The 24480-nt window shown below is 34.9% G+C and overlaps 1 protein-coding gene across 9 annotated transcripts in view; it reads right to left on the reverse strand.

Moving 5' to 3' along the window:
• The window catches only part of LOC124368806 (nuclear factor 1 X-type-like), a 551559-nt gene that overhangs the window by 321494 nt on the left and 205585 nt on the right, over nt 1-24480 (reverse strand). For 7 of the 9 annotated variants that reach the window (XM_046826198.1, XM_046826192.1, XM_046826195.1 and 4 more), the window contains exon 1: nt 7-151. The exons of the other annotated variants lie outside the window; for them this stretch is intronic. In XM_046826198.1, the coding sequence (XP_046682154.1) occupies nt 7-87 (81 nt within the window). In that variant the 5' untranslated portion in view covers nt 88-151. Of the gene's footprint in view, nt 1-6; nt 152-24480 lie in introns of those variants that run through there. 9 annotated transcript variants of the gene reach the window in all.

Raw genomic sequence — 24480 nt, forward strand, 5'->3', positions numbered from 1 at the left:
ATGCACCTGGCCTGAGGAAGGTGCCTGAAGGTAGGTCGAAACGTCGGGCTCCACCATGCAGCTACGGAGAGTGTCGGGGATATACATGGTAACACGGTGGAGGCAGAGCTCGAGTACCGCGTGACGGTGCGGTGCGCGCGACAGACTGACACCGCCGGGGCCCGGAGACTCGGCAGGAGGCGGGAGGCGGAGCCGGGACCACCCACATAGGCCCGCGCACTCCGGCCACTCCCACAGCTCCCCATTGGGTACCGGCTACCCACTACTCAAAAATAAACCGATTCGGCTCGAGTCCAGATTATAGGGCAGGTGATAGGACACCTGTTGTGTGGTTGTGAGGTGCTTCTGAGGGTTCTGCCGCACCCGCTCCTGTGTGTGCTCTGTGTGTGATAACGACCTCGGTACTACACGACCCTCACAGCTGGCCCGAGTTCTCGCCCTAGCTGGACACGTTCCACCAGAGCCACATCACCATATCGATCTCTCACTCCGACTTTCCATTAAGGCTTTGTCACCATTCAACTCTGCGGCATCGATCTGCATCAGACATCTACACTGTTACATCCGAGACACACCTACATCTATAAGCCGGGAGGTTTAAATGAGGCGCGAGTACTAAGTGACCGCCGTTTACTGAATTTGGTATTTAAGTGGCTCAACATACCAAACTGATAAGCCCAAGGTTGTGCCGTGTGTCTCAAGGCACAGGTACCACAAATGGCAGTATCATTACTGTAGGTCTACGTGTATAATGAATAAAACGGTTACAAAAGACAGAAGACAGGAATACGTGTTATATTGTGCTCACAAAGAAATATTTTCCCAAGCCTAACAAACTTAAACAGAAATTAAACGAGAACGATTTTTCATCTGTCTTGTTTCTGGCTTCGATCAAATATGGGTTTTAACTCTCACATTGCGCCACATTTAAGACATTTATCATCAATTCCCCAAAAATGGTACAGAATTATTATATACTACCTTACACTACTAACAACCAAATCAGTAATGTAATGGTGTTGTTGAAATATTATAAACATTGTGAAATATCATGGTCAAAGTTCCTTGTTCTCGAAAAGGTTTCTTTGTACGGTATCATTGCTTTCTTCACAAAAACATTTGTTGGTATATATTAGACGTAATTGATGGAACAAAAGTACCAATCTATTATTTTATTGTTTTTCCCCAAAGTGCATCCATTTCACTAAAAGATTTTAAATTCCAGATGGTTTAATCTATTTTTATGTTGAACATACTATGTTTGGCAGTTATCGTTACCGAAATAGGCTATGATAAACATTAGCTATTTACTGTACAATATTGGTTGAAATATTTCATTTTTATAAAGAGAAAATATATAGATGTGTTGACTACTTAAAACTCAAGATATATTTAAAACAGTAAAACTAAAACATACATCAGACATGTTTAGAGCTAAATGTAACAAAACGCATAAAATTAATCAACTTACTGTTACTAAACAAACAGTTTTTTTGTAATATTCCTATACACTTGCAGTATTTATTATGGCTGCACTATAATAAGAGGCCACCACCAAAATATAATCATAGTATATCCTTAAAACCAGTCAACAGTAGTTAAATGTTAAACTGTTTTGTTTGTTACATTTTATAGATACACATGATATAGATAGTTTTTACGAGTATATAACGTAATTCGTGTAAACATTTTTGTTTCTATAGTTTAGATCATAATAAATATAATTCTATTGTGGTGGTGGCCTCTTATTATACTGCAGCCTTTATTTTGTACACTTTTACCCTAGTGCAGGCAAAGAGAGGGAGATTGTTGTGGTGTTAAATTTAATTAATATGAACCAAAGCCGACAAAGTCGTATTGCGGGGTTCCTCAATTTGGTACCCACATTGCACCCCCCCCCTCCCCTTCACACCCACTACTATAACTATAAATCACGTAAATACAGTATCAGTCTTATATAACAAAGAACAACATGTTATAATTAATAATACATAACTATTAAAAATGTTAGAAAATAATCTAGGCTGTTGATAAATGAAAATAAACATACCAAAGGGAACCTTATATGTGCCTATATAATTTAAAATTGGAAATGAATAATAGTAATTCATAACCATAAGATGTTCGTTGTAAACATAATCAAGTTAATGTTCATAGACACGTCATTCGTATGTTGTATGATTTACAAATTACCGGACACCCTGTACATAACTTCCTGAGAACTCTCCTTGCCGGCTTTAGATCACTTAAGATCACAAAATTTAGTTTTTAGATAGACACATTACGATTGAATTGTTGTAGCAGTTGTGTGTATAAACACTATATTACTTGACATTAATCTGGAAACTTATATAAACGTTTATGGTCAAGGCCGACCCTGATATGACAAAGTTTATAATGTAAACAGAGAAAGAGAGCGACGTGGCACATTTGGCAGAGACACCATTACACTGGTGAGAGGGCACTGACTTCCGTGAGTGTGGCGCGTTGCACCTATAACCTGCACCATATTATAAATCTTTAATTAACAATTAAAAAACACATTCATATCAGTGCATGCTTCTGCATAGCACAGTAAAACCGGTTGGTTACCTGTGGAGATATATCTTTACATCTTAATGTTATCTATTTCCCATTGATATTCACGTTTTAACGCAGATGATTATGTTTTCTTGGATTAAATTTAAATTAATAGAACATCTCGTTATTCAAGTTATTGCGGAGAGTTTCTAGCACACCGCGTATCAAACTAGTAATTCAACATTTTAACTGTTACAGAATTTACATTTATCAATAAAATAATAAGAGCATATCGAAAGATTTATAAATAATGACTATTAAAACTTCATTTGGACGATCACTACAATCAACGACCTCGAATTCTAATGCTGAGAACAAAATGTGTGAATTTAGTATAGTTTGAAATAATTAAGTCTCATTGCACTACATTTTATTGATACATTTTAACAAGTACAATATTAAAATATTTTGAACTAATTCAAGCAAAAAAACCGTCTTCTACGAGTACTATACGGTTAAAACATATTTGATTCAAAAATGAGTACCAGGAAAGTTTTAATCGTTACGTTTGTAATATGTACAGTAGTAGTATGTTTCACAAAAACACGGACATAAATAGGACAATATTAATTCGAGGAAATCGGGGATTGATTACCATTGCATAATTATTAATCACGAATTGACTGACAATTTTCCTCTATTTGGTTACTAGACGTTGGTTACTGAAGTACTAGACTTCAGTGAAAGTCGTTATTTTGTCTGTGGTCGTTACTGGGTTACTTCAAACGTAAATTGTGGCACCACAGCCCATTTAAAATATTTTATTGTGGTTTACTATTTTCTGAACTGACTAACTCAAAAGATTTACTAATAAAAGAATAGTTTATTATTTGGAATGCATTTCAATTGTTTCACTAACGATACAGATTTTACACAAATAAAAATCAATGATTACGACAAAATAATTCGGGAATTCAAAAAGTAGCATATACGGTAATAAAGTTCCAAAACTGAGAGTACTTTACCGGGAATTAAGGTTCACAAAATCGATCTTTAAACTCCTCTAACTCCAATGTGCTTGCCTAGAAGTGAGGGGAAGCATTGTCAGGTTGCCAAGCCCAGGTCCGCCCCCCGCTGCCCCCCCGCCTCCCCCTCATCGTGTCACAATCACGCGTGCAGGCAGCACTACTGTAGTTCACAAAGCTGCATTTCGCTTTCTCTTACTTTCTTGTTACTCCAATATACACCGGGTCATACCAACCGGTGATTCAAGAAGTTCACACAGTTCGATTTCGCCTTCTTTTACTTTCTTGCTGCTTTGACATGTATTACCGTACGCGTTGTATCTCACTTCCATGTATTCATTGTTATTATTCTCTTCGTAAGGAATTAAATTATGGAGAAAACCATAAAAGAAGTTGTATTCACCTGGATTTCGTTTTGTTCAGTACAGTGCGATTCACACGGAAAGGTATACTAAGACAGAAATATGTAATTTTTCTAAGCAGTATTATGAACTTTAGTTACTAGACCAGTTCCTGTTAGTGAACTGAGCAGTCAGGTAGTTCCTTAGCTTCTCTGGTTTTCTTTAACTTAACACATGTTGACTAACTACCGACGTTGGTATGAAACATTACCTATCATTTAAGGGCAATCGATATCAAAAATAGGAAAATTACGTAATTTCATTACGAAACTAAGAATGCTCATTTAGTTTCTTATAACTAAAGATGTAATCATCAGCAGTGGCTAAAGAAATTATAGCTAAACCTCACATTGACTAAAACATTTATACACCACGAGCATTGGGAATTGAACGGGATACTGACATATTAATAGTTAAATGAAACGACAAAAAACGGGAACCAAATGTATACATGGAAATAAAGAATACGTATATAATTAAGTATACAAGGAAAACTGCAATCTTTATACATTTATTATAGCAATAAATATTATTTCAAATATATTGATGTCAATATACATGTTACCAATTGATATGTTGCTAGTATTAACTTTCATTAAAAGATTTATCAAATCCGTTTAGGTGAGTTATCCAAATAATTAATAAAATTAAAACGTATGAACATTTTCAATTACTCATTATTTAATATATACTAATTATGCATTAAGTAACATCAAAGGGCTATAACAAAGTTACTATCAAATACAACAAATGTTGGGAGAGGTCCGGGACGCGCTGTCTGCCAGCCAACATTGCCTCTGCCAACTCCCTGCTCTGGCATCATGGAAGTGGGTGATACTGTCACGTGTTAGACGCTGTCATTACAAGATTTGTTAAACATAAGAAAATCCTTGTTTTTAAAATCATACGTTAAAAAACATACTCAGTGCAGGCGCTAAAATACCACCCGCAACACTCAGCTGTACCTGAATCACCCCTAAGCGCCTTGCAATGCGGGAACCCTTGGCAGAGGTAAACGTGTTCAGTCTAGGCGCTACAATACCACCCGCAACACTCCGCTGCATCTGAATCACCCCTATGCGCCTTGCAATGCACAAACCCCTGAAAGAGGTGTACTTACTCGTATATTGTAATAATAATACCGTTGCTTAGGTATAAATTGAATGTTGCCGCTTAACTCTAACGGCTTTTAATTTAATTAAAAATAAACAAACTTTTTATCTGGGAATTCTTTTAAATAAATGCTATGCGAATAACAATATTACTGATTAAGCTATGTTTTAAGTCTTTTGAACTAATTCTTTTCAAGACAATTGTGTATATTAAAATTCCAAAAAAAAACATTAAATTTTTACTGGTTTTGTGTGATAATTTTACTCAAAATATATCGACACAGTTATTATTATCAGTTTATTTTACATTTTTGCCATTAGAAGCCAAAATTCACGAATTTGTGTCTGGTTTTAAGAACAGGGTAAAACATAAAACTTATACAAGGACGCATAATAATACAAGGATACAAACACATATGCGAGTATGTTCTAATTAGGCGTTTATATACGATTTCGAACACTGAACTGTGTATGCAAAGTGCATTTTCCACCCAAATATTCTAATACAACATACGGTATAGTGAAAAAAAAAAATATAATAATTTAGTTTAGTTTTGATAAAGAGAATTTACTTTGGTACGAACAAAGTACTAAACTTCTATATATTTGAAGACTGGTTATAAATTGCTGTACATTAATGTACCATGAATTATGTTCCTTAGATTTTCTTATTTTAAGAGGCTAAATCCCAAGCCGAAATATTGTTTTCAAAGTTTACTAACTACTATAAATTAATTCTATTAGTAACCATTATTACTTACTGTATGTCATAACTGTTAATTCAACCTTCTTTCTTTCTCTTATTACATTATTGCAAAAATTCTACTTCAAAGGAACAAGTAATTTAATTCGTTCTCGTTAGTTGCAATTCTGTTTGAAATTGCAGAGTTCTATGAATCAGTGTTACGTTAATTGCCAATCTAAAATTTTCCCTGGAATAAATCGGTCGGATAAATGACGCCTGTCGGTGTAGGAGGAGAGCCATACAAAAATAAGAGTGGGCAGGTGGGTGGCTCGGGAGGGCTGGGTGGACTGGGATGGTCCTAGGTGGGTGGCGAGAGGACACAATTCTCTGCGCAGACACACACCTCTGTTACCTTCTCCCCTCACCTGGCTTCTGCTGACTTCAGGAGAAGGGAACTTTCCACACAAGGCTGCAAATTGTGTTTGGAGAAAAGAAAGCGAACCCGTTTGAGATAACATAGACGACGATTATATTGCGTAACTTTAAATAAGTTACACAGTCTAAAGTAAAATTGTTACACTATGAATATCTTCCATAAATTATTAAAGTTTTACCCTCAATATTTATTTATAGAATTCAACATTTAACAACGACTGTATTACATTAAACGTCAATACGCACATCGAGCTTGCGACCTTTTTTCTGCACCACAAAACTCTTTAGCGTAACCTTTTTCAAGTGGCTCATTTAATAAGATAACTTTTCAATTTAAAACTATGCTGTGTTACAGCGGGCTTCTTAGTAAAATAAGACATTCTTGACTTGAATATGTTATAGTTTTTATAAGTAATTATATTCCGTAACAACCTAAGACTTCGTATATTTTCAAATGTAAATGCTCTAAAATCCAATGGTCCAAATAACAGGTAGCATGTTGCTCGTAGGTTTAAATTAACGACGTGGGACATGGATAAGTTTGAGAGAGGGCTAAATCGATAAATAGGTTATGTTTATCACGGATAGACATCTACCATCTTGTCCGGGAATTTAAGATTACAAGAATTTAAATATACCAGATGGATCCATACAATTTATCCATAAAGTATTGATACATAAAAAATCTTAATAGTGGCTTAATATTACGCATTATTTTTAAGTGTGTGTCCATAAAATACAAGTTACTTTTTATTACAGGCAGTTTTCAGTTTAGGTGGCCATCTTGAATTTCGGTTTAATATTTATAAAATGAATATTAATATCAGTTTTCTTTTTTCTCTGATTGCATTGGTGGAAACCGTTGTTAGACATCTCAATCGTAAAAAGTTATTAAAACAGATGTAATTTCCGAATATATTATAATGTTTATTATCCAGAATTGAGTTACCACGCCTTGTAGCATCTGACACGTAAAAAGTGCTTTATAAATGTGTTAGTAAATACTTACATGAAGTATGTAAACCTTACGTGGTTTATTATGTGATTCATAGTTTTTAGTAGGATTAATTGCTTACATGAACTCTCTTATCACTTTCCCATTTCATTAATTACATTTCTTATATTTTTAAAAAAACTACCTAATTCCAAAAGCTTGTCAAAACTTTAATTTACCATATTTAAATAAAAATTAGCAGTAATTTTATTTTCTCACAACAATTAAACTAAATAATAAATTGTGAACTTCGAATTAGTATCATCGCTTAACAAATATCTGTATGCCTTTGTCCTGAACAGGAAACTTGGAATTTCCGTTAGCGAGTTTTAAAATACTATCTACCTAAATGAAACAATTTAACACTTCTATTGCCGTTTAACTACAATTAAGTTAATGAAGTTTCACTCACGTATAAATTAAACTTCAACAGTTTCCTTGTTTCCTATAGTTTCCTTTGTTATAGTTCAAAATTAACTTGGTGTTATAACTCAATTTCGGATAATAAAAGACAGGTATAGATTTGAAGTCTGTACATTTCTTAATTATATTTTAACGGATTGGGAATCGAACAACTGTTTCCTCCGATGAACTTTACCTTAATTGTTTATTTACATTCGGTTAGTTGTTAAAAGTAAAACTTATAACTAGTATTTACCTACATTGTTAATTTAGATTCAGTTATGTTAAAATACCAAAGAAGTATAAATAGAAGAAATTTCAGAATTCATAAAGTAAATAAATCATTTTTTAAACATTCTTTTATATATAGTGGACCATCATTTTTTAATAGATTACCTCAACATATTAAAGAAACTAATAATATAAAGCATTTTAGTCTGAAAGTAAATTTTTGTTGTTTAATCATCACGATATTGCGTTTTTAAAAAACAGATGTTGGCCTAAATGCTTAACTTTTTATTTTTATTCTTTTTAATGTAAAAACTATTTTAAGAACTTGGTTGTTTTAGTATAATTAGCTGTCCCTTCATATTTTGTAATCTGAGTAATGCATAATTTGTATACTGTAGTTTTAGTTAGTTTTGTATAAGTCTTAACTTATGGAATAGAAGAATAGAATTTTATGTCAGCTAAGTCTGACAGACGCCACAGAGTGAGGTTCAACTGGCAGCAACATGAACATTAGACCTGGACTCAAGAAATAACTTTGTTTTTATATTTGTGTTTTAACTGACCACATTACTTGTAAAAGTGGTCAGTCATTCCAGAGTTTTTTAAGTTTTGTTAACCATGTGTATTCTATTATTGGAATAAATAATTATTTTCATTTTCATTTCCTTATTTTCACTTAGAATACAAAGAGAACTTAAATTATCTTTCACACGATCTCTCTCGTGTTTAATATACTAAAATTAAGTTTCTGATAGCGGATCTATGATAGCTTCCTAAAATAAAAATTGTTAATAATAAAAGTAACATTTAATTTGTGGACGTACAGTATAACCGTGGCTATGAAGCGACCCGTGCCTATGGCATGCATGGCGCAGGTAGTTCATCACGAACGGAGCCTTTGGGGGTTGGGCCCCCCAGTGTAAATAATGTATGTTAAGTTTTAAAACCACACACAGGCTCATTCTTTTACAACCAGACAAATTGACTTACACCTCGTTCTGTTAAAAGATTTTCTAATTAAAAACTAACCCAAAATCAATTTCAGATTCAAGTTTATTAGATAACAAATACAACAAAAGGCAGCAATGAATAATTTTAAATTAGTAATTATTAATAAAGCATATGTTCAATAAGATGACTTTTACCTCATGTTTTACTACATTCTCCACATGTTCAATATGAACTAGTTCTTGTTACATTCTACAAAACTTCACATATGTATATACAAAGGTCATGTATTAAATAATTGTTAATAGTTTATGTTCAATGAAAATTCGGTGATAGCAAATTTACATTCCTCTTTGTGTTTTATTATGGTTACCAAATATATTTGAAAATACAGATTTGCAGGAATAAGGCACTTTTCAAACTTATTTAACCAAGTTTAATTATATATTTATAAGTAATATAATGAGTTATGAAATTATATTCCACTTAAAAATAGCTTAAAATCCTACAGTTATCTGATAAATGCTAGAAATATGTTTAATACAACAGTGTCATGTGGTACATAACATTAAAAGTAAAAACATTAAAAAAACAACTTTCGTCACATTGCAACATTTTTGTCATATCAAGCGAGTAAAAGTAAACGTTAATAATAGATAATGTATTAGAGTTAGAGTCTTAAATTGGGATAAATACAGTGACAGTAATTGTAGAAAATAATCACTAAATATATTGTTATTACCTCATTAGTTGTTAAAACATCAAAGAATTTATTCGTTCAAAACACATTTTACAAGTTATAAACACCTCATAAATACAATATTTGGATTAAAAAATGCTTGTTAAAATAAACAACAGTACAGAAAAACACATATTGATGTTATAAAAGGTCCTAATTTGTTACGAAAAGAGATCATTGATCGTATATGGCTTTATTTTGGAAATTATGGTAGAATGTTTTTAATTTACATTTAAACGCACAGACTCTGAATTTGCATCCTTAATATCAGTGGACAAGGCGTAAAAAATCCTTACGCATAGGTGATAAGGGGCTTTTTTTATTCCCCGTGGTGGAATGCCTGTGAATTGCCAGAATGGTCCTGCCTCTCGTATTTTAGGAGTGATAAATCCCGCTGACCGCAAAGAGGCTAGGGTTCTTTCTGACAAAATGCAGCACTCATAACCCACCAAGCCCGCAAGGGTCAGAATTCTGAGTGATCTAAAGTGAAACAGGACTCTCTTGTTCAGCTTTTTAACAGCTTTAATGCGCCATTTTTGCATTCTAAAATTCTAATAAAGTTCTTACCGTTTAAGATCCCCAAAATATTACCTATCGTAGTATAGATTCTGCGTTGTAGAAGTATACGGTAAGGAGCACTCGAAGACTACAGACCCGGGAGAGGCGGCCCAGAGCAAAGCACAAGAATGAAGACGCCGACAAACGTGTTCCACATGGAGTTCCAACTGAGTGACTTGTCCAAGTAAAGATCCAGAAGCTTGGCGAAAAAGCGATGATCTTAGGGACTATCGTTAGGGAGAATAATGGAGTCTAAGTTCACCGGTGATCATCTCTTAAACCGAAGTATATATAAGACGTCTTGCTATAGTTCAAGAATAGTCCATTACAAAAAAGCCAATTGTAGCACTCCTCTACACTCAATTGTGCGGACGGGATGACTGAAGAGTATGATGACTGAGATACCTGAAGCGTGCAGTAATCAGCGCATATGCCCATTTGGCCCGGTTTAATGTGTAGAGGCAGATCGTTCATGCAGATCACAAAATTTATTGGCCCAAGAATGGAACCCTGAGGGACTCCATGACTGAGAACTCTATTGTCTGACTGATACATATTTTTATCACTTACGAGTTGCACAACTTTGCTCCTTCCAGATATGTAAGATTTGAACCAAGTCAGGGCGGGGCCACGCATGCCGCAACACTCAAGTTTGCCCAACAAGTAATCGTGTAACGCAATTGAACGCCTTGCTGCGGTCAAAAAATATTCCAATAGAAACCATTTTTTTGTTGAACGAAGTAAGGACAGATGCCTTAAAGAATTATTTCCATGAACAAATGAAACCAACTTTTCACACATTATTGACTCTAAAACTTAAGAAAAAACGGACTGAACCGAGATAGGCCTAAAGTTTTCAACTGTTTCCATTGAGCTTAATTTTTAAAATAGGTATGGTTTTGCTGACTTTGAGAGCTGATGGAAACATTCTCCAAGAAAATGAGATGTTGACTGGATGTATGAATACAAGGACTATAAAATGAAAACATTTTTTAAATATAGAACATTGAATGTCATCCAGTCCAGAAAACCTCGGAAACCTAAATGGTATGCGAGCTGGAGGATATGGATGCTGTCGCTCTGTCAACATCAATATGAGAATCATTTAGATATCTTATAGGAATTCAAAATGTTGTCATAGAAACTCAGCTTCTCTTCTGTTATCAATGCCCCGTAAAAATTTTTGTTGGGATATTTTTTTCATATGGGACCGATGCTTTTGTCAGCAATAAGAGGTGGTTATTATGATTTGTTTATCTATAACTTTGTGTGATATCCAGTGTTCTTATCATCACCTTTTTTATGACTTTTCTTGAAGCCATTGTTGTAATGGTACTACAAAACGTTAAAAAATATTCTAATCAGAGGATAAAAACGTCCGGCTCGGATTTTACCGGTGTGAGAAATCTTTTTAATGTCTACTTAGCTGCCCTCTAATAATAATAATATTCTTTATTGCAGTTAACAGTAATTATACCTAAAGCGTCATAAAAAAACTAAAAGCCCTAATTTAATTTTAAGTTAATAATGGATAAATATTACATTAAAATTACTCTTTGGGTATGTGACACCTGTTGCCGGTTCTTAGACTGTGGCCGAATGTTCTTGGATATCAGAAGGGGAGTTAGAAAAATAATTATTTAATTGTTACTGAAGACTATTTCAGGGGCTCATCGCAACTCTTCAATTGTGTGAAATGCTCTGGACACTAGGACGTGTTTTTATCGAGATTTAAATTTTTTGTGGTTATTGATGCGTTTGATCTCTTCAGAGAGCTTATTAGCCTTACAAAAACTTGAGATGGCAAATATAAAAAACAGTAGTTCTGTGCTGTGCAACGCCAAAGTTGTCCCGGCCTCTAGTTCCGTATTGGTGTACAGTTGGAGGAATTTAGCTGTGCTCGTGCCGCCCAAATACTACCCTTTCAACAAATAAACGCTATCTGTGTGGCGGGTTGCGTTTACGTGCTAGCCGCTGAGATGAAGGCGCAACAATCTCTTTAACGACTTTAAACTCACGATTTTGATTTGCAGATAAAATTGACAAATACGTTATTTTCAAAAACACGTTAAACAACACTATAATAACTGAAAAACAAGGATAAGTCCTATTATTGCTATTATTTGGATTTCTCTTATTATTTAATTCCACCAAAATCAGTACTTTTACAAAACAGACTGATTTTAGCGAGTGTGATGAGTTATTTGGGCCAATACGATTCCTGAAAGGAGGGTTTTACCCATGAGTCACAGAAAATGTTTTCGGGACACAGCGCATAATGCTACCCCGCCACCCCTCCCGCCCATCACCACACACTCAAGGTCACGCGCACAGCTAAAGTCCTCGAACTGTACAGTTGGAGGAATTTAGCTGTGCTCGTGCCGCCCAAATACTACCCTTTCAACAAATAAACGCTATCTGTGTGGCGGGTTGCGTTTATATGCTAGGCGCTGAGATAAGGCGCAACAATCTCTTTAACGACTTTAAACTCACGATTTTGATTTGCAGATTAGTATTGACAAATACGTTATTTTCACGTTGTACGTCACTACCCCGAAGTGAGACCACTTGAATCGGCAGTATAGCGTACATAATATAGCAGCTAGGCAAAGTCAGTAATCCAAGCTCCCCGAAGGCCACTTTACACTACTCTCTTTGATTTAATTTGTAAATGATTCTGAGAGCTTTCTTTTGCGTTCTAAACACTCTATTAAATTTGTATCTAGAACAGCCACCCCACAATCTTAGACCATAACCTAAATGTGGGTGTACTAGGCCAAAGTAAGCTGTCTTCAAAATGTCCGCGGAACAAAATTTTACCAAATTCCGTAACACATAAATGCCTCTATGTGAAAATGCGGTGTTGTGCGCGGACACATCCTCAGTTTATACAATCAGGGTGTTTACAGGACTATTCAGAGAGTAAAATCTGTAAGTGTAAAAACAGTGAATACTGGCATCAGCCAATGGATACTCGATTTATAATAACATTTAATGCGTACTTACAATCTGGGAAACACTGTATACGTACCTGTAACACAATAACACACATGAAAACAGTGTAATTATACAGACTGTGGAATAATAGTAACGGTTGTATTTGTTCTATTACATTATTTAATTAAATAAAATTAAGAAAATTACATTACAATAAAAATATCCGTTTAATATTTGAAAATGTTCCATCATATATTAACATAAATTCAGCAGATTTCCTTAGTACGTAATAAAAATTTTTATAATGAAAAAATACATAAAAAAGTACACAAATAATTAACATTTTTTAATTTAAAATGTTTGCATGTAGTTTTCCTTTTTCACACTTCTAACTTTTAATAAGAGGAACAAGTCAATGTAGAACCTTTTTTACCTTAATATTTTTCATAACTGAAACCATATTAAAGTTGTCATGTATGGTTGTGTAACGTATGACATGTTTGAATAACCATTATAAAGAGAGCTGGCTTAAAGTGATACAATCGATTTGGTTGAGTTGATTTTTTAATTCTAAAGTTTACCAATCAGCAAGTTCTTAACCAGTACTCGTATATAACTACCCTGAAAACAGAATACTTTATTTATCACTCAACGAAAAAACTTGTGTAATTTGGTAATTTGGTGATCAGGCATGAAATGAAACATATGAAGTTAAATACATTAATTGTACAGAGCGTCTATATGGTTTTCAGGGATTCCAGGGATGATATTGTAATATGTTATGATTTATGTTTAAAGGAAATATTATGTAAGAAAATAAATTTTTCTTATAAATAAAAACAATTTTACTTTCATCACTCATCTTTCATATACTTAATGTAAAATATCATACTAGTTTCCAGATGTCATTCATTGCAGTTTGATTATACCCAAATACTGCTTAATAAACCTTTAGGTCCTTGTGGAACAATAGGAACCTTTTTATTTTTCGTATCTTCAGGAAAGCTAACTTAAAAAACTGTGACTAAAAATGTGTGTGTTTTTTTTTTTAATTAAAATTACCTAAAGTCCAACTGCATTGCCTTAAAAGCGCCCTATATTACATTTCCATTACTTTAATTTAATATGGGATTGATATTGAGATAAACTGTGTATTACAATATAGATGGATATACGACTTACAACAAAGACATATGAACATGCTCCTATAACGTCTGAACATTTTTTAAACACACTCCTCCAACTTAACGTTCATAGATGATTCTCAATATTCAAATATATCAAACCATCCAAAAGGGTTGAATATGTTAAAGATTTTCCAGTTATACATTAGAATCAGTTGGCAGTTTGCTGATTGTGGATTTAGCAGAAATTGGAAAAAGTAACACTACTTATATCAGTTACTTGAATACAAGTTTAGTAAGTTTGGCTTGAATAGACCAAAAGCACAAACAACTTAGTAAACAAGTAGAAATCCCTATATTATTCTATCTATAATTAGACACAATATTTCTACCAGTACTACATACAATATAATATTGTTATAGTTATCTATTATCTGAACTACATACTATAATGTCACAATACATTAAATCACCACTATTATTAAGTAGCAATGTCAAATTCTAGTGTTGAAAAACAGTTGCCCTTGTAAGGAATTTAACAATAATTATTTGGAATTGTTACATGTCACAAAAAAGTAGAACACTACATATCGTGGATTGAAAACTACCCTCTTCTTCAGTTGTTAAAATCCTTAATACATAAAAAAACTAAAACGTACGGCGATGGACTGCCACTCAAAGGTTTAAGTACACATACAGCAAGAAGTCCAAACTGGAGAGTGAATCCAAGCAATATAAGCAAGAGCACAAACAACACGTCGCACCCATACTAGCGAAGATGGAACACTGAACTGTTGGAGCGGTTCTACTACTGCATCACAGGGTGAGAACTAAACTGATTCAAACTATAATGCCAATGCTTCAATAGGAGAATTAAATATTAAATTGACTTCAGTGCAAGTTAGTAGTAACTTTTACACAAAAATCTTATCAGATTTAGATATTAATCTTTATCAGGTGGACGAACTCTTTCAAGTTCATGGGTTGATCTCAGTTTCAATAGTTCTTTATGTTTAAGATACTTTGTTTCATAAATGTTAAAATTTACAAATTGAGGGATCCCAAATGATTGTCACTGTTTATTTGTGTGAAATTTACAAGCATCCTCACTAAACTTATCACCACTTTATGGGACAGTGTAATTTTAACATCATATGTTACACGCTTAACTTCGCTAACCGTAAGCGGAGTCATGGTAACAAATAAGATTGTGTACGACACAAGAAGCCGCCTGGTACGTCATATGTCCCACGCACGTTGTGTTCCTTGGCGCTTGTGTCTCAATGAGTCACAGACGAATGTCAGTGCCATCGCTCTCGTTTATAATATATGGCATGGTTCTAGTGGAACACACGTTGATTGTCAAGTTCAAAAGGAGCTAAAACCGATCTCTTTAATATATGAACTATAAGTGGTCACACTTAATTGAAGAAATGTCGTAGGTTGCGGTAAAATATTGAAATTAGCATTATGAAAATATTTCCACAAATTACATTGAACATAGTTACACATGGAAAATGATGATAGTCGTATGTTCAAGGAAAGTTGGAAGAAATGGAATGAAAAATATCTTTATTAGAGGCAAAGTTAGGACTATAAAGTCTTCTCTAACACTTACCCTCAACAAATTAAGTAACATATTTACATTTATATTTAAACATAAATCCATTTACTTAAAATGATATATGAAATGAATCTTAGCTTATAAAACAAAAATCACTAATTAATTTAAATGTATACATATTTACACTACTACTACAAGACACCCTCGCTTCATTCAACTTGCATTCCAATGCCCCAATTACCACCCCTAAGGCCGCCAATCGCTACACACCCTGAGTTCCCAGCATGAAGGCCTCAGCTCAACCCTGAAGCGAGAGCTTATCGATGGCTCTGATGTTTTCTAGGAGAGCATTCCACAACCGACAGGCAGAAACTGTCAATGACTTACTAAAAGTTGATCGATGAGTTGGAATAGATAATAAGGTACTACTACCTCTAGTATATATAAGTAATAAGATTACGTACACGCACATCAGACATAAATTGAAAATTGTAAGAAAATATGAAAATTTTTTATTTGAAAAGTGGGATCTGTGGGTCTTTCCCCGGAAGATTTAAAAATGTCTCTTAGATTTTACTAATAATCATAAAATCATCTTACGGATTTCTGAGGTACAGTGGAGTTTCCCGCACAAACCAAACTACTTCATTTTTCATAGAGAGATACCGGCATATCTATTTTTAGCCACACTCAGTTCCATAACAATGAACAAGTCATTACAAGTCGATGTTTTGACTGTTTTAGTTCTGAGTAATCTCTTGTACACACAGTCACGTACAGTATTACAATAATTTTTTTTTTAGTGTAGTGTAGTGTACAAATTACTTTCTGAATAAGTTTCGTGAAAGTTGAACAAGTTGTACTTATTATGAAAAAAACATTAACGACTATAAATAATATTAGCCTCATCGTTGTATTTTATAGCCAAGGGTTGTATAATGTTGATTTTCAGTTTAACCGTCTTTTCCCCTAAACCGATCAAGCTTCGGTTATCAAGTTTAAACTAAATTCTCCCAACAGTGTTCTACAATTCTTTTTTCTTCATTAGTGTATGGGAGATAAAAAGAAAAGAGGATTATGCTGATAGGCTCTAACACTTTTATTTTACTGTGTCGGTGTTTGTTTAACAGTAAGGACACAAGACGTTTAAAATCCTGTTTGTTTAACAGGGGTTAAGGAAACAGGTTTTTTCCCGACATCTGCCATCGTTCAATGATATAACAAATCAGTAACACTACGTTTCGAGATCTGCGATCTGATTTCTTCTTCAGGTAAATAACTAACCTAAGACATAATTACAAACTAGGTTAAAATAAACATAAAAGAGTGACCTGTATTCTGTGTTTAGTTTTTATAATTAGTTTTGTTTACTAAGTGCATGTTTTAGAATTAGTGAAGTTGACACACAACATGGTGGTTGTGATTCCTGACTAACGAGTGTCACAACGCTCCGGTATGATTTGTTTATTGTGACCTAGTTTGTAATTATGTCTTAGGTTAGTTATTTACCTGAAGAAGAAATCAGATTGCAGATCTCGAATAGTAGTGTTACTGATTTTTTTATATCACTCAACGATGACAAATGTCCGGAAAAATCTATTTCCTTCACAATCCTTCCATCGTCAAAAACAAACTTCAAACAAAGAACGTATATTTGTTAAAGGTAACAATCGTAGGTAATTCAATTTGACGACTTTGATCATGGTATTCAGTTAGCGATCGTAACTGAACAAAAATAAAGCAAAAAATATTCTTGAGAATATTTAACCGCAATAGAAGGAAATGAACGCGGTACAGAATGTAGTTTGTAGACGATCAGAAAGTGGGCAGGAGTTTATTTGTTAGACGAGTGCACTACCTCACTAGGTCGGTTGTGTGAAAGTGTATAGAAGAGCCGAGAACAGAATCAAAGTTGTAAGTGAGTTACGAGTTAGGAGGACCCCCAGTGGGAACTCGCGAAATATGACGCTGTCATCAGTAACTTATGTGGACCTGGTCCGGCCAAGGGAATTATACAGCTACAGACTCATTTGTATAAAAACAGGACTATGTAGTAAAATTACACCAGTCCTCGGGTTTCAGTAGCCGCATAAATCATAGATAGAAGTAGGCGCCGTGATTCGGGCTCCCTGCCTTGAACATTACAACACATAGATGTGACAAAACCTGATGAATGTGCTACAGACAAATGGGTATTACAACAATCGTGTTTTTTAGTTGGTAGGATTTCTTCTGCAGTAATTATGAATGTCCTCTATGGCAAGTCAATTTCGTTTCTCTTATTTATGTATTGTTTTCATCTAGCAACAACACACACTGACTACGAGGGTTTAGCAAATAGACGGTTTGTCATCCAACAAAAGCGCGTAGATTTAAAATTATTTTCTTCAAATTTAGAGTTACGAAGGTACTTTCTTTTTGGCAGAAATTCATCTTATGAAACTTCAATTTTAGGTTCTCCCAATCATATAGTACAGCAGAAAGTATTAAGATATAAGAGAAAACTGATGTTAAGAATTGTTTAGCCGTGGGATAAATTTCGAAGTATTACGTTTAAAAAAAAAATTTTTTAACTTATTTAAGTATTTTGCTCCCGTTGACCTTCAGCGTAAGGATCGGAACTGGGGGTGAAAGGGTTAAATATAGCTCTGCCACCAAAATTTAGATATTTCACTGACTGATACGTAAGTACAAATTGTACATTAAGTACGTAACTACCAGCTTATTAAACAAGAGGCCTAATACAATCCAAACCATTATATCAGATCTAGCCCTAACCTTAAGGGTGGGATCGATTCTAATAAAATTACAGGTTATTACCAGATAATTATGATTAATTGTTGGATATTCAGAGTTACCATATTAGAGGCTTTCACAAATTATTATACTAAATGATAATTATTTAGACGTTTCTGAAGCATCTTTACGTAGACAATTAATACGAAAACCTGTGTAAAAGTAGATACATCTTAGATGACTGTGTATTATATAGATATCTCATGACTCGGGATTGAAAAAGTGAGGTTAAAAGTGGAAGTTGTGGCTTGGTGAAATGGTTGTTCATTTGGAGATTCTTTGTGGTTTCACGGACTGATAAAGTAAACTTGTTTAAGTGAGCATATGGAATGATCAATCATTTAAAATAATAGATTTATAGAAATAAATATTATTTCCTTTTTCAATCAAGTACTATACTACATATTACAAACCTGCAACCTAATCAGAAGCTTGACAATAAAAGCAGGAATTACAGCATATATTTTTCCTAATATTGAAACCTTAGTATTGAATTTAAATATTACTCCAACATATCTCTGACTCTATTGAAGCTAAACATAAACTGTTACAGTCTGTTTTGAATAAACAGGACAGCAGGATTATTAGTGATTGCACTTGTTGGAGTTCAGAGCAGTCGTAGCTCAGTGAGGAAGGTCATGAACTGATGACAGTATTGAAGCCAACCATAAACTGTCACAGCCTGAATAAACAGACAAGCACGATTAGTAGTGATTGCACTTGTCAGAGTTCAGAGCAGTCGTAGCTCAGTGAGTAAGGTCATGAACTGATGACAGTATTGAAGCCAACCATAAACTGTCACAGCCTGAATAAACAGACAAGCACGATTAGTAGTGATTGCACTTGTCAGAGTTCAGACCAGTAGTAGCTTAGTGAGTAATGTCATGAAGTGATGACAGTATTGAAGCCAAACCATAAACTGTCACAGCCTGAATAAACAGACAAGCACGATTAGTAGTGATTGCACTTGTCAGAGTTCAGACCAGTAGTAGCTTAGTGAGTAATATCATGAAGTGATGACAGTAATGAAGCCAACCATAAACTGTCACAGCCTGAATAAACAGACAAGCACGATTAGTAGTGATTGCACTAGTCAGAGTTCAGACCAGTAGTAGCTTAGTGAGTAATATCATGAAGTGATGACAGTAATGAAGCCAACCATAAACTGTCACAGCCTGAATAAACAGACAAGCACGATTAGTAGTGATTGCACTTGTCAGAGTTCAGACCGGTAGTAGCTTAGTGAGTAATATCATGAAGTGATGACAGTAATGATGATGTGAAAGACGCTGGTTCAAATTCTACCACTTGCAGTTGATCTTTTGCATGTGTCTCTGGGAGCAAAGAATAAAATAAGAGTAAATGGAAAACTTAAAATTAAGTGATGATTTATCCCATGTCAATTATATTTTTTCACCATAAAAATTGACTATTGGTCTTTCATATTTTAAAGAAATGACCGATTTAAAAACCTATAAAGAAGGAGATAAAGTTTTTTCCAAAGTGAGATGGCATCCTCACTGGCCTGCAATAATAGTCAGAGTATATCTGAAAGATAACCGTCCACTGTATAATGTAAAACTACCGGTAGGATCTCCCAGAAGAAGAGACAGAAGCTCTACTACAGGTAGGATATCCCAGAGGAAGAGACAGAAGCTCGACTACCGGTAGTATATCCCAGAGGAAGAGACAGAAGCTCGACTACCGGTAGGATATCCCAGAGGAAAAGACAGGAGCTCGACTACCGGTAGGATATCCCAGAGGAAGAGACAGGAGCTCGACTACCGGTAGGATATCCCAGAAGAAGAGACAGAAGCTCGACTACCGGTAGGATATCCCAGAGGAAGAGACAGAAGCTCGACTACCGGTAGTATATCCCAGAGGAAGAGACAGAAGCTCGACTACCGTTGGATATCCCAGAGGAAGAAACAGGAGCTCGACTACCGGTAGGATATCCCAGAGGAAGAGACAGGAGCTCGACTACCGGTAGGATATCCCAGAAGAAGAGACAGAAGCTCGACTACCGGTAGGATATCCCAGAGGAAGAGACAGAAGCTCGACTACCGGTAGTATATCCCAGAGGAAGAGACAGAATCTCGACTACCGGTAGCATATCCCAGAGGAAGAGACAGAACTCTACTACCGGTAGGATATCCCAGAGGAACAGACAGGAACTCGACTACCGGTAGGATGTCCCAGAGGAAGAGTCAGAAGCTCGACTACCGGTAGGTGAAGACAGTAAAAGACCACAGTGGCACGGCGTCAGTGCTAAACTAGCAATAAATAGTAAGTCAACTGATTGCCGATATATTACAAGGAACGCGGGTACAAATGAGGCGCTCTGAGAGGGAGAGAGAGGGAGAGAGGCAAGCGGCAGTAGCTGCAACCTCTATCATTAATAATCAGCTCCATTCAGTGTTATTGTATGTTTTCTCGGTTTTATTCTAGTGAGTGATGACACAACCGGCCGCATTACTCAGCCTCATTGACAGCTCCGCCATTCCTTTCAGCCACCTACTATTATCCCTATTTACTGTGAGATATTTAATTTATACGCTTGTAAGGGACCGGTGCCTCTCAGCAGGCCAGGCATGCAACGTCAAACCGAGTCTCGACAGCGCCGCTATACTCACACACACATGACCGCCGCCACGTTCAAACTTTCATATCGGTGCAGTTGTTCACCAAAGTTCACCAACATGCTTCAGTTCACCCTCCTCTTAGTGCACTGACGCTGTCACAGACTTGGAATCTGGAGAAGCTCTAAACGAACTCTTTACATCGTTGTCTCAACCGGTGCACAATTGAGTTCGCTACGATGTTTTAGACACGATCTCTAAGCACGGTGGAGCAACCGAGTTTTCTGAACGTAACTTTGCCAAGAGTTGATTCAATGTGAATGTTGAGTTTAATTCCGAATCAATTTAAAACGCGTCTCACACTCCTTTTGGTGTCCAAGGCTTTCAACTCTGTTGATAAATTCATGATAAGCCGCTGAGATATTTGAGAGTGCTGGATCTGAGGTCAATGTCTTGAATGATTGTATGAATTGTGAGTATGAAATCGTGTGAATGTGTAGATGAAACCGTCTAAGTTGACTTAAAAACTATTGACGATTGCGATACGATGTAAACATTGGTAAAATAATGCAATAAAGAGATTGCTGTTAGTTCCAGTTCACCGTCGAAACGATATAAGGAGTTCTTTGGAGCTTCTTCGCGCCGCCTTTTTTTCAGTCAAACATGACTAGATTCCAGGAGTCAAGTCTGTGACAGCGTCAGATTCCAGATGCTGCACTAAGAGGAAGGTGAACTGGAGCTAAACTCAACATTCACATTGAATCAACCCTTCCCATAATAGCTGAAATGAAATGAAAATATCTTTATTCCTTCTGCAATATTACACTTCATGCATCATATAATGGTAGGAATATACTCAACCATCCTACACAGTTTTGATGGCCGGCAATCAAACAATATACACTATTATCAGTCACTACTTTTCCGACACTGATAATTGGCATTCGGCCTCTGTAGTGTTATCACTTTATTTGTTTACAAACTACTGTGGACAATCTTAAACCTTACCTATTAATATAAAATTAAGCAACCAAAACATAATTACTAGAACAATTATACACACTTATCAAATTGCTGCTACTTTCGTAGTTTATTTATTTTATTTTAACTCATGAAACCTACATTTTCCCTATACTCCATATACAACCTTTTCAGCACTCACATATACATTCAGAAATGTTTTATTCAATTATATCTGTTAATTGTTTGGTTTCCTCAGAGTTCATAAGCCATTTTTTCAGGTGAACTTTAAATGTTTTATTAGATTTACACTTCTTTATATCAATTGGTAACATATTAAAACACTTTGGGTCTAAAAAAACAAACGATTTCTTAAAAAAAGATTTTTTAACTTTTGGTCTTAAAACTGTTTTGTTTTTTACGTTCCGCGTCATGTACGTATGCTTATATAAATGTTCTGTTCTATTGTTTCCGCTTCTTTTGAAAAAAATCTGTAATACTTTATAAATAATAAATATAAAATATTTAGCCTTTGATAAAGAGGAAAAGATGATTCTCTCTTGTTTTTATATAAAATTATACGCAAAAAATGGTTTTGGGTTGCCCTAAGTTTTCCTATTGAATTTTTAAAAGCTCCTCCCCAGCAGTGAATACCATATTGCAACCTAGAATGTATAAGAGCAAAATATAAAGTCCGTAATAGATATGCGTTACATTTATTCCTTATATAATAAAATTTCCTAATTTGACGCTTTAAAGAATTTTGTATATATTCGATATGTTTTTTCCCATGACAATTTACTGTCTAAAAATACTCCTAGGTATTTAAAATGCTTAACTATCTCAATTTTCTCGCATTTACGTATGTTTGTTTGCTTACAATCAAATTCATGAAAAGTTATATCATTAATAAACTTAAAATCTCTTAAACTATTGACGATTGCGATACGATGTAAAAATTGGTAATATAATTCAATAAAGAGATTGCTGTTAGTTCCAGTTCACCGTCGAAACGATATAAGGAGTTCTTTGGAGCTTCTTCGAGCCGCCTTTTTTCAGCTCCGTTACATTGAAACACCTTTAATGCTTTTACAACTAATGAATGTTACTTTAAGGTTAAATAGGGCCTTATTAAATATAATTATTGAAATATCATATATATTGACATATATAACATGTCTGTACGCGTTTTTCCTGAAAACCTTATGAATATTATAGACTTTGAAAGTTATCTTAGGCTATGCTTACGTTAAAAATGTTTACGGAACACCTTGTAGACCATCCTTTATTAGATGTAAAAAGTCAATAACCACCTTAAAAACTATTTTTGAAGTCCAGTATTCATTTACTAGTTTAGCTTTCACAACTTGAGCGTAGACAAGAATATAACACCACCTAGAACAAGACTTACATTGTAAATGTAGGTAGACCAGCATCATTTTTAAATAATGAACCCTTAGAGGTCCAATTTACGGCATTGTACTCTACTAATAAATACCTTTAATTGTATCTACTACTCGACCTATGCTCTAATTGAATATTTCCTTCTGACTCCTTGCGGGCCATCCCTTTGACTTGAAAAAAAATGATAGTTACTTCAAAAAGTAGATTTATAGCTGCAGTAATGATATACTAAGTTTTATTGCTTTACCTGTAATCATTCGGGAACTATCAAGCCCGTGCGGGACTTTTTTACACCCTGTATATAACTGCCCTAGTTGCGCTAACCGTGCTACCTGACCCGCGTCCCGGGATTGTAGACTCAAGGAGGGGGCGCCGTGGTTATATGGCCGAAGGAGGAACCTATTGTGCTAGTTAGTAACCACAGTTCACGCTTACTTGCATTATTTATGGCCAATACACGTTTATTAAACCTAACCTCAACACTGCTTGAAATATTGGGTGTAAATAATAGTTAGTTTATTGTTTTAATTATTATACAACATTAATTTAAAAATCAAAGTAAATCGTTTAGCAGGAAAATTGCTGTACTTTTTTATACAACTATAAACCTTGTCAGTTTTGAAGTGTAACGTTTCAAGAACACTAATTGTTAACATCCACTACCAAAACCTAATTAGAGAACATATTAATATTGTATACAGCACCGACCACTGTCTACTTTTCTTGTATGTATAAAAGCATGCGTAATTTTCGTGCGTGTATGTCGTTGTGTATAAGTCGTTAGTCGTTAAAACAAACAAAAGGACCCCAGTGAATAAAGTTTTACAAGAAACAATAAATAAGTAAGAGTACGGGAAGCGACAGGCGCCGACTAATTCCGTGGAATCACAGCCTCGAGAAACAATAATTAAATGGAAGATAAGAGTTTAAATCGGTGTCTGGAGGAGCGGTTTACTGCTATAGCTTAGCAGCCCTTTAGAGTCTGGAACAACTCGCAAATCTTGATTTAGAGGCACTCAAGTGCAGAGTGTCACAACATAAACATTTATTTTAGCTGCACTTTTGT

The sequence above is a fragment of the Homalodisca vitripennis genome, chromosome X, assembly GCF_021130785.1.
Source record: "Homalodisca vitripennis isolate AUS2020 chromosome X, UT_GWSS_2.1, whole genome shotgun sequence".
Classification (NCBI taxonomy): Eukaryota; Metazoa; Arthropoda; class Insecta; order Hemiptera; family Cicadellidae; genus Homalodisca; species Homalodisca vitripennis.